Here is a 12,688-nt window from a genome sequence, read left to right as displayed (position 1 = left end):
GCACTAACTAACAAAATATCGGAAAGTAAAACACCAATTTTCCGTCTGACTTAAAACATGAACTTCCTTCTTGTGAAATAACCACCCCAGAGAGTAGTGCCTGTGACATACTGTAATTATTCCTGATTATTATTTTCTCATGGTATTCCCCAGTCTTTTTGTTTGCTTCTCTGAAAAAATACGAAAATTTCAAATACACGTTTTCGCTTTAATATCAGCGACATAAGTGTGAAAAATGCAAGAAACGAGAAGCGTTGGCAGAGTAAAATTTATAGGAGGTGCTAACCAGCACTGTTTAAGACCATGAAGATAAAGAAAAAAATTACTATTCTTGTTAGATGGTGCTTTTTTTTATTCCATTCTTTTATTATAAAAGTTTCCTTCCAAAATTCAGCCTGGCTCTGCCATAACAGCGAAATCTTGCAGAATTTGGCGTCTGTTTTTTTCCCCTTCTGTGGGTAATGCTTCTTCACACAAATTTCATGGATTTGAATTCTAATAGCGACCATTCTTTCAACTAATACGAAAGTGAGAGTTTTAGCAGGATCTTAAGACCTTTGGATCCGGGTTTGTCCCGACTTTAGGATATAGGATTTCTTAGGGAATGTAATTTGATACACTAGGATCAAGGTTACTTTTAGCTGTTACCTGACACTAGAAGAATCCACGTTTGTCCCAAAGTACAACTCTCGAGCCGAAAAAAAAAACATTTCCAATAGTAATTTCCAAATGAATAACGTCAATTTTGAAAAAAATGCCTTTGCTTGTGGTATTTACATGTCGGCGATTCTAAAATTACACAAAATATGATACGCTAAAAGTTGATCTGCTCCAATAGTATATTTCGGAGTTCATGCTGAAACATTCTGTGAAGTGGCATATGCAAAAATAAAATGTAAATCATCTGAATAACCGGCAAGTGGGTCTACCCAACCAAAATTCCAAGTCAAAGAGCCTCAATGAAGTAGTTCAATTGTTAAACTAACTTCCACGAGGAAGCGACGGTTTTCCCCTTAAAAATTTCAGTTTCGCAAAATTTTGAGGTGTCATTTTAATTTTAACGGCCAAAAGATTAAAAAGAAGATTTGCCCCCGAAAGGAAGCTGATACGTGCAGACTCCATAGATGTTTTCTTAATGCAAAATTAGACATGTTGCTTCGACATTAAAAGGCTCCGACATGGCTCCAAAAGACCCTCCAATGGAAGGTCCGTGTCACCTCCGAATTTCTAATCTCCATATTCACAAAAAGAAACATTTTTCAACCTAGTCCCAAATGCGATCACTCTGGGTGTATACCTGTCTCCGAACTCTTTAGGAGACATTGCATACATTTTATCTCTGACAGCCTTTGACTGCCAGTGTGCATGCAATATCTCCTAGTCCCTTTGATGAGCTAGGGGCAAGATCTAGGTCCCACTCATACTTGTGAGTAATGCGTAAGCTCTATCACTGACCCCTTGTGGTCGGCACCTTTGGTCAAGTCCGATCCCTTTGGATAAAAGTACATCTGTTTCCTCTTCTAAAACGTTTTGTATATAGCGAGTATGGTCCCTCTTCAACTCGCATCTGTAAGCAGTGAGTACTCTCCGACTTTAACCCCCTTTGGTCAACAGTACGAGCGCTCTGTCTCTGACCTTCTATTTCAGCAATGCGTGCATTCCATTTCGAATCCATTTTATTCAACAGGGAGTACGCTCCGTCCTTGTCCCCTTTGGGCCAAAATGCAGACGTTCCATGTCCGATTCTCTTTGGTCAGCAGAGCCTACACTTTGTCTCAAATTTTTTTTGTCAAAATTGCGTATCTTCCATCTTCAACCCCCTTTGGGCAACAGTAGGTGTATTTAGATATATAAACCTTTATATATATATATATATATATATATATATATATATATATATATATATATATATATATATATATATATATATATATATATATATATATATATATATATATATATATATATATATATATATATATATATATATATATATATAAGGTAAGTTATTATATATGCTATCACTTTGGTTACTATACACACAATCAAATGTCTGTTCGTTCGTTCATGTGTACATTACAAAAGGAATGCTATATGTGTACACTGAAAAAACAGCTAAACTAATCAAGTTATAAGCGTTAAATTTTATGTAGAATAATCTTGGAATCCTGAGAAAAGATTATATAAAACAAGAAGCTACAGACTATTAATAATAAAAAAAATTACAAATGTAACATTATAATAATGATCTTGCCCGGGCTGAGGGCTTGACTAGCGGTTGAGCGAAGTGAGGTTACATTTGCGATAACCCCCAAGCTACCTTTCCTAGCGATCGAAGTGAGGCAGTGACAAACCCTTGGAGCGCGCTTGTGTCTATATGTATATAAAAGACTCACCACATCCTCGCAACCATTTTTCCGCTTGCAAATGCTAACTTGACACTGGTAGTATACAGATGGTGTGTAAGGAAATTTATGGGCCTGGAAATTGACCTTTGCAATGGTCTTAGAACGACTGTAAGTCAATGGGCCCATTATTTCTGGGTCAACAGGACACCTGAAAAATAGTTGTAAAATAAGCTAGATTTGATAATTTTACCATTTCTGGAAATCTTAAAACATTAGTTTTTCCGAGCCCAGCTTTAAGGGATAATACTATGGAAGAATAGGAAGAAACTATGCCACTTAACTATATTGCAAAAATTCGAAAGTAAAAGCCTCACAACCACTGTCATTCAGATTGTCTGGTCACGATACAACAAGTGACATTGGTATCAGTAACGACACACAAGCAAAATAACAAGTATACCGTATGAATTAACTAAGGACGGATGAAAAATAAATAACACTGTTGAATTCCTTCCTTTTTTTGCAAAAAAAATAAGCATTTGAGAATCATTACTTGCATAGTCTACGGCTTTAGATCTTTTTTTTCTGTCAGATTCCTATCTTTTTAACCTTATTTTTGCAAAAGAAATGCGTTCCATCAACTGATAATGGGACGTAAATCACTCCTCTCCACCGTTCCGCTCAAAATTTTAGCCTTCTAGTGCTTCTTATAGTGGTTCAAAGAGATCAAAATTAGAAGGGGATTAATCCAGGATGTCAGAAGAGCGTTCAGCACTTGTACTTCAATGTTTCGCGAGTGATTATTCCAGTACGAGGCCTTGCATTCAAATTGAGAGAAATGACTTCTCATATTGACAAACCAAACATTTTAATATACATATTTTTTTTCGTAAAAACAAAACCTGATTTTTTAGCTCATCATCATAAAAGAACTGGGTTTTGTCAGTAGGTAATTAATCACACATTCCTCCACTTCGTCATCCATTCCGAATTGTTGGGTTTTTACATCTTTTTTTAGCAGTTTAAAGAGATGGGATTTAAAAGGGAATAGGTCCAGACTATCAGAAGAGTGTTCAGCGGTTTTGCTTCAATTTCTCGTGTGTGACTGTTCCGGTGTAAGGCCTTGTATTCTAATGGAGAAGAATGACTTCTCATATTGACCAGTAGAATATTTTGTGACGATATTCTCGTCTAGCCTATCATGAAATCTCACGGCAGTACACCACATTGATAGTCTGCTGATTGCAAAAAACATCACTCCGGTCCCAAAGCCGTCTCTACCACCTGAAGGTCAACTTTTGGTTTTCTTTCATACCTTTTAAATCTTTATGGATGGCAAATATCACACAAAAATGAAAATATCAGAACCCCGAACTAATTCCATATATTTTTGGCTGGTCTGACGTCCAGTCCATGCAAGCCAGAAATTTATGATAAATCGTTGTGAAATGAAGAGCGTAGGCTACCTTTCTATCAAACGTCGTCTATCAAACGTTTCTATCAGACATCAAACGTCGTGTACCTTACTATTCACTGAAACCTGATGATACTGACTGACGAATTTTGTCACTTTTAACATTCGTACCTAACAGAGCTGAAGGTGGACCATTACTTTATCTAGGATTACGCCATCTACCAAAATAAGTATTGTTTATACTTGATCTACACTGATGATTGAATTAAACACAGGTTTTTTTCAAATGAAAGGAAAGAGCGACATTAAAACTTCAAAGGAACAGAAATTATTTCGTACATGATGAGGCCTGCTCCCTCCTCAATTCCCCATTCTTTTCGCTAAAGGTAGGATATTTGTCCAATTCTTCATGAACAACTACGCAAACACAAGGACCGTTGAATAAGAATGAAAAGTTTTTTTAAAGCACTATGAAACTTTAACGCAAAGAACAAGGGGTTGAAGAGTAGGTGTTTTACTTTAAATGTGTGGCTCTGTACTTTCATTTGAGACAACCTGTTTTATTTTTTAATTTCTGTTAATTTTTCATAGCATACCCGGAGTTACCCTACACGCGAGGAGGGCTATCACCCCACAAACTGGAATCTTTACCCCAAAATTTAACTTTCGCACAGTAATGCTCCAAGAAAAAATATCTCATTTAGTGGATTTGCTTTTCGAAATAAAGTGAAACTATCCAAATTAGACTATCGCCTCTTAATATTAAATAAAAAAAACAAGTTTTTTTAACTGAAAGTAAGGAACGACGTTAAAACTTAAAACGAACAGAAATTATTCCGTATATGAAGGGGGCTGTCCCCCTCCTCAACGCCTTGCTCTTTACGCTAAAGTTTTTTTATTGTTTAAAAAAATAGAGTTGTGAGAAAGTCAAACTTTAGCGTAAAGAGCGAGGCGTTGAGGAGGGGACAGCCCCTTCATATACGGAATAATTTCTGTTCGTTTTAAGTTTTAACGTCGTTCCTTACTTTCAGTTAAAAAAACTTGTTTTTTTTATTTAATTTTTGAACGTTTTTGAATTAATGCAGGTTTTGATTTTGGCTCACCGTACATGAATAATTAAAACAAAATTTGCATATTATATTTGGTTAAATGGCTTTTTCGAAACTTGTTTAATTTTATTTACGAACGTTTTTATTAGTAATAAATATACGTAACTTAGAATTAACTTACGTAACGAACTTCTATATTCATAAATTTTTAACACGTATATTAGGGGGTTCGCCCCCTAGTCAATACCCTGCTCTTTAAACTATAGTTCGAATTTTTCTTCCAGTTCTTTAAAAATGACCTCTTAATCACAATCAGTTGATCAGTTGAAAAACTTGTTCTTTTTTATTTAATTCCTGATCTTTTTCTTTAATAATGCTGGGAAATCTGGCGCCCCCTTCCGAGCCATGTCCCTTCCCCCCTGAAGACTTCCTTCATGGAAAGATCCTTCCATATAGCCCCCGCCCCTCTCCTTCCCCCACCTACCAGAAAAAATCTCCTCTGAAAAAGTCTGTATACTTCCCAATAACCAATACTATATGTTAACATTGAGTAAAGTTCATAACTTTCAGCCCTCCCCCTGGGGACTTTGGGGGATCAAGTCATCCTAAAAGACATGTTTATCATATTTTCGACTATGCTAAACAAAATGGTCATCTCAAAATTTTGATCGGAGCACTATGGGGTAACAATGAGCGTTTAAGAGGTCCTAGCTGCCCTCGAATATTTTTGGTCACTTATAAATGGTACTAGAACTTTTGGTTTCTTTTCCAATGGGCCCTCCCACTATATTATAGTACCAATGGGTCTATACTATCACCCATGGGTAAAAACACAAAAAAAAAAACAAACAAACAAACAAATAAACACGCATCCGTGATCTTTCTTCTGGCAAAAAATGTAAAATTCCACATTTTTGTAGATAGGACCTTGAAACCTCTACAGTAGGGTTCTCTGATACGCTGAATATGAGGGTGTGATTTACATTAAGGTTCTATAACTTTTAGGGGGTCTTTCCCCCTTTTTTCAAAAATCAGCCAAATTTTCTCAGGCACGTAACTTTTGATGGGTAAGATTAAACTTAATGAAACTTATATATTTGAAATCAGAATTAAAATCTGATTCTTTTGGTGTATCTATTGGTATCAAAATCCCGTTTTTTAGAGTTTCGGTTACCATTGAGCCGGGTCGCTCCTTACTTACAGTTCGTTACCACGAACTGTTTGATAAGGGTAGCTTTCGGTTTCATAGTGCATAAGAAGAAAAAAACAGAAACTTCACATTTTGCCAATAGTGCTAATCGCTTCATAAGAAAATAAATGATTTTCACATTTTGCCAATACCACCTTTAGGTCTTTCATACATGCTAAATTTCATTGTATAGTTTCCCTCCAGATGACACTACCTTCTGCGGAAAGTAGTAGCTCTCTTAGATGTGAAGAAGGGCTACTACTCCCTCTTTTAAATCCCATTTTTTACATTCAGGATTAATATTCGTAAAACAATGCTTCAAGAATGATTTTCATCCCTGAAAAAAATGCCCCCCTCGAGTATTTAATATGAGAGTGGCGTTAGAATATCAAATATTGCTTTTAAATTGGGGGTTAGAATACCAAATGTTGCTTATAGGCTCATCTTTTCAACGGGTTTGAAGGTACGTTATTCGAAAAAAAAAAACATTTTTATAGGGATGCTCCCCGTAGGATGCCAGCAGGGAGTGGCGCGTACAGGTAAAAAATAAGACGCTGGCATTATACTGAAATATAAAATGGGAAATATTACTGTTAAAGACGCTGAAATAAAGGTCCTGGTAGCACTTTTCAGCCCAAGAAAATTTTCTAGTAAGGATTTTGATGCCTCATCCCCTCTTTTCCATCAATGTGTCGGTAGGCATTTGAATGTAATCTTTTATGCTACATAGAAAAGATTGCCTCAACGACATGGCCACTGTCAATAATGCTTGAAAAACAAATACAAGGTCTCAAAAATAGTTGCCCCTGACGCAATATGGGTATCCACTGGTCTGATAGGATTTCGAACACCTTCATATATGAAAAACAAAGCAACCATTGATAATTGAAAAAATTCGAAGTATAGATGGCGGCGCCATATGGTCCGTATGAACAATGGTAGGCTCCCTCATGATGTTTGGTGTTGGACTCCCTCCGGTAATAGAAGGCGTAGAATAGCAAATCGTTGCTCGGCCGATACCTGGCCGATACCGATACACCAACAATAAAGGCGTAGACCAAAAACCCAAAATATTCCCGAGAATCAAGAGGGACTAGACATTAATTTCTACCCCCTTCCCCAAGACTCATTCTATATTTATCTGAAAGCTCAATAAGACTTTAGGAAATTTGGGCATTAAAATTTACTATGTAAGACATCTAGCACCCTCCTCCTACCTACACAGTGTCCCGCTGTCCTTCCTTCATAATAGCTGATGCGCACTTATACAACACTTTATGTAATTCTATGAAACATCACAGAATTAATTTAGCTAATGAAGATTTAAAATAAATGTTAGAAACATTTTTCTGCAATAAGAAACGAGCTGTCACCCCGAAGCACCATTATTCAGGCTTAGTCTAAATTAAGTGAGATGAGAGATTGATTCCTACCCCCTCCCCACACACAAACTCCTTTCTATATTTATCTCAAGGCTCATGGAGAGTCAGACTCTTTGGGCATTGAAAAACACCTTCAAAATAACCCAACCACCCCTTCTTCATGATAGCTGATGCACAATTATACCTGATGAATGTCCTGACGAGGATGGACTGCGGCTAAAAGGTTGGATTCGGGTGTTGTGAGATGGTTTGGGGTCTCTCCTCCGGAGAAACTTCCTTCTCCGTACCTATCTCCGACATGAAACTTATTGCTTGAGTGGCCTCATAGTGGACCTTTTATTAGTTTTCTTAGCCAAAACTGTGACCGCTAACAGCGCTTCAGAATGAACTTGAGAATTGGTGCCCCTCGAGAAAATTATAGCCTAATAAACAACACAGCATTTGCACTAGGTTAGTGAGAAAGATTGCAATTTGAAGGTGATTCAGGAATGGCAACTATTATTTCAGTTAATCTTAATAGTAAGACTTTATTGCAAAGACAACTTTATGGGGATTTAGAAAATGGGCCTGAAACCCCTCAAAAATGGCGGCAGATTAAAATGAGCCAAGTGCACCATTAGAATCAGCATGGTCAAAACCCTTCACTCTGCGTTCAGAACCCACCCCCCATGTGGAAAAAGTGAAAAATGATCTGATGTAGTGAGTTCCTTGTTTTATTCATGAATCGTCTGCTGATTAGCAAGACTAGTAGGCTAATGAACCATCGTAGAGATGTTTAACGGCTCATTCCAAAAATATCGATCAGATCTATGTGCTTGCTTGAAACTGAACTTGCTTGAGTTTTCAGAGAACTAAAATTATATGCTAAAATTTACTTATTTTATGACCGGTGAAAACCTGGTGAGAGCTTTATAAATTAGTGTTTTATTTTCTGCAGGCTACTCGAGGACTTTTCTGGTTCTGATCATGTTTTGTTGCGTTGGTTTTGTATTTCCAGTAAAGCGCTATTTTTTCACTGTTCTACAAATATAGGAAAATAAAGCGAGTCCGTTTACTGGGGCCAGTTCTGCATATATATGTTGCATAAACTACGAGGCAACAATTTTTGTTCGTTTTAAGTGTCACACCTTCACTCTTCACTTCGATCAGAAAATTTTTTTTTTAATTAATAAGGTGAAAGAAGGAGTATGCCTCCTGTTCAGAATTGATTATATATTATTAAAGGTGCTTATATTTACCGCTTAAGATCATCAGTTATCGCTCAAGAGATAATAAATTACTCATAAATCATAAATTGTTAATTTACTCATAGAATCACAAATTGAGCCAAAGTAAAGTTTAAAGTGTCTTAACCGAAATTGAATTTATTCGAATATAATTTTCTCAATTATAAGTCATCTGACAACTTTAAGTTTCAAACAGTATTTACTATTCGAAATGAAAAATTGAAATAGCTTAGTGCAATACGATTTTCCAAGTCAAGAAAACCCATCTTTTGCATCCACACCACCGGCACCTAGAGATGTATTACATAATTTAAGGAAGGTCACCTCGGATGAACTAGAGGTTACCACAAGCAGCATGAAAAATAGTGCGTCCGACAGTGCCTTAGCGATTTTAAAGATTCTGAAATCGATTTTCTCATAAATACGTGGGGTACTTACAAGAAGGTACTGGTGGGGTACTTTCAGACATCGATGAAGCACACAGTTGACAATTTACATTCTTGATTAAGGGTGAAAAGACTCAAGATTTATTTAGTAAATTGAATTTTGCAACTTTTTCATTGTCTCCTACATACAGGAATTTAAATCATTGAATCCAGGATTCAAAAAATCCCTGGGTTCATGAAGTTATAACACGATCTGGTACTTTTGAACTTGTTTCTTCCTATAAGTACCGGCGAGTTTATATTGATGAAATGACGTCATTCAGGATTCATATGGAGTATGTTTGCAGCCCGTAATCGCGGAATAATGAGAAAAAAAAAAAAAACGTCTTTTCCTTTTTAAATCAGATGCCTTCTTCATTTTTTCTTTATCCATCCATGTGTAGTTTAGTATAAAAGCATGTATCTTGGGAATTTTCCTTCCTTTGTTAGTCTGGTGCGTGTCTTGTAAAGCAATGGTATTGGTTGTTAGATTGTCTTAGAGCCTGGGATTCAGTAACAAACACATAAGAGCGTTTAAGAATACTGCCTGTTTCCGGGCGCTTTTTAGGCTTTTGTTCATATCTAGCCTGCAACAAAGTATACACATAGCACGTTTAAATAGCTGAGTATGCTTGAGATCCTGTTTTTACGGTTATGACACTCAGTCCTCTATAGAGTTTAAAATCCCGTTGGTCACTTAAACACTGTCGCCGGTACTTCCAACTGAAGTTGGAACCATTTCGATAAGAACATAAAAAATATTGGTGATATTTACTCCTTTAAGAAATTAATTAAAGTAGCCCTAATCTAGATTAGGCCTAATCACGGTTATGACAATCAGTCCTCTATAGAGTTTAAAATCCGGTTGGTCGCTTAAACACTGTCGACAGTTCTTCCAACTGAAGTTGGAACCATTTCGATAAGAACATAAAAAATATTGGTGATATTTACTCCTTTAAGAAAGTAATTAAAGTAGGCCTAATTTTTTTTACGAGCACGATTTTTATATCTGTTTTTTTTTTTGTGGAATGTTATTTTTTGGGTTGAGCTCTCAAATACTGATGTGATCATTTATTTGTAAGATATGATGGAAATGTGACCCGTTTGGCTGCTATCTTTTCATTGTAGCAGTGTATGCAATTTACTACCCCCTTGGGCAAGTTCTTTGCTTCTCATGTTGGTCGTTATACTGATATTACAAATTATATTTTTATAGTAGATTTTGCTCTTTCTCATAGTTACCACCACCTCCCATTCCGTTATGTTGAACTATACAAATCAGTGCTTTTTTCTGATTTTTCTTTCCCTAATGTTCGTGTGAAAGTAATTTCTTTCATTAAATTATGTTACACAGTTATTCAAAGTGAGATAATAACCTTTAGGGTTCAACTGTGACATCATCATGCAACGCTTCCATAATTTTTTTTTTACTTGCTAATTATTATCATATATCTGTAGGTAAGAGACATTTTATTTTTTTAAATATATAAATTGGTGCAGGAAGTGCCATTAGGCAGCATGCTTCCTGGAAGGATTTTTATTAAGTATCATGAGACAGCATTTCTTATATGTTTTGTTTCTTGGGATAAGCTTTGAATCGCACCAACTCTGAATTAGCGCTATAAGATAGATTTTGATTTAAACTTGGAGATAACTTCAGAAGTCACAGTCAAAGCCATAGCATTGGTAGGCTCTAAATAGTGTTGATTAAAGAAAAGCATTTTCCAAAAGAAGCTGACAAAGAAAAGTAAAGAGTGACATCAAAATCTAGAATGAGCGGAAATAAAGTCCTACAGTAAGTCGAACTTAAAACGGATAGAAGTTACTACAAAGGAAAATTGAAACTCAAAATGAACAAAAATTAGAATGGACAGGCAAGTTAAACTTTAAACGACCGATTATCTAAGATTATTAACTTCTGTGGTATTTTACCAGGGAGGTGACCGACAAATTTTTGCACCAAGTCATTGCTTAGCTCATTTTTTACCAAATCAAGGCTTAGCTCAAATTCACACTGGGTCAGAATTTTGTTCTTTTTATATCAAATCGAAACTAAGCTCTTTTCTGAACAAAGAGATGACTTCCTCTTTCTTGTACTGAATCAGGACAAAACTCGTTTTCGTAAAGTGTCAACAAAATTCCGCCGCTCACTTCAGATTTAGATTGTACTATCATTTTGTTTTATGCGAAGCGTCAACTTAGCCCGTTTTTGCAATGAATCAAGACTGAGTCAGGGCTTAGCTCGTTTTTACGGCGAGTCAAAACTTCGATTATTTTTGCATCAAGTCATCACTTCGCTAGTTCTTGCACTGAATCAGGTTTGAGCAGGATTTTACACTGAGCCACGGCTTAGCTTGCTTTGGTACCTAATCAAAACTTAACTAGTTTTTCCATTGAGTCATCCCTTAGCTAATTTATAAACTAAATCAAGGTTTAGCTTGTGTATATAAAAACTGTAGGCTTAGGTCAGAAACTATTACGTATATGAGGGACGTTGCCCTCTCCTCAATACTCGCTCTTCACGCTCAAGTTTTTAGTACTTTTGAAAAAGCTTCTTATTATTCTAATTAAACGACCCTTGAGTTTCGGGAGTCGTTCTTATAGAATTGGGACAAAATTCAAACTGTAGAAAGTTGATACCTCAATGAAACTTACCCTTGGCTGTTGTATAGCATTTGTTCACCCCATCCAATACCATCTTTGACAGAACAGTCTGTGATTTTCATTCCATAAACATCTTGTTCTTCTAAAGCTACCACTAGGGTCAATGGATCACCTATCTTGACCTTTTCTGCTACGAAGTCTTCATCTGGATTACCAAGAAAAATTCTCATGGTAGATGGGGGTATAGCTGTTACCGAATCGGGTGCTGGGGTGCCAATAACACTAAAACAAAATTACTTTATTGCACACGTGAAATTGCTTAAATGAAATAATTTGATTAGAAGTTTATTGGGCGGAGTAAATGGAATTAAAAATGTTGAATTCGATAATATTTCCACAAGTCATCATACTGAACAATAAGTACTGATTCCATATCGTTGAAGATCGCAAAACAGAATATTTGCCAATATTTCAAGAGAAATATTCGCATGAAGGAAGAATATCCGTCAACGGGGAATTGGGGATTCTTTACGATCTTCTTATAATTTGCTTAATTTGTGTGTGTGTGTGCTTTTCACCCTACTCTGAAATAACTGACAGTGTATCAACAACAAAAAAGGGAAACAGAGCGTACTATAAATTAATCATACACGATCGTTCCCGCATCGTTAGAACAGCATTCAAACACGGTTGGACAGTAAATAGCACTCAAAGGCGGTTTTGAGGGGGGACAGAGGGGCCACTTGTCCCGATTGCAGAAATTTTAGGGGCGCAGAATTTTCAATAAATAATTTAACGGTTATAATCGTTTTGTAATTTATTTTTATTAAAATAAAGTAGAGGGAATTGTTGACAAAATTTTATAATTAATGAAAATTTGTTAAAATTGGGCAGGAAATTTTTGGATTACAAGAGGGCGCTGATCAGGATTTTGCCAAGGGGTAAGAGTTGCTAGAACTGTCATTGTTAGCACTGCAGGGTTGCCTTGAAGGGTGATACCAATTGCTGAACTTACAGTCTAGTGAACAACACAACATTAATAATAATAATA

General features: G+C 36.2%; 1 protein-coding gene across 1 annotated transcript in view; it reads right to left on the bottom strand.

The window, feature by feature from the left end:
• LOC148942759 (cuticlin-1-like) overlaps nucleotides 1-12,688 on the bottom strand; it is a 166,740-nt gene that overhangs the window by 11,165 nt on the left and 142,887 nt on the right. The window contains exons 6-7 of the mRNA XM_089102592.1: nucleotides 11,689-11,919; nucleotides 2,397-2,556 (exon numbers count right to left, since the gene is read on the bottom strand). Of these exons, the coding sequence (XP_088958718.1) occupies nucleotides 2,397-2,556; nucleotides 11,689-11,919 (391 nt within the window). The remainder of the gene's footprint in view (nucleotides 1-2,396; nucleotides 2,557-11,688; nucleotides 11,920-12,688) is intronic.

This window comes from Artemia sp. Qi Xiang Cuo, chromosome 16 (genome assembly GCF_049724085.1).
Source record: "Artemia sp. Qi Xiang Cuo chromosome 16, ASM4972408v1, whole genome shotgun sequence".
NCBI lineage: Eukaryota > Metazoa > Arthropoda > Branchiopoda > Anostraca > Artemiidae > Artemia > Artemia sp. Qi Xiang Cuo.
Note: the sequence above shows the minus strand (reverse complement) of the source record. Positions and strands in the feature narration are given on the sequence as shown.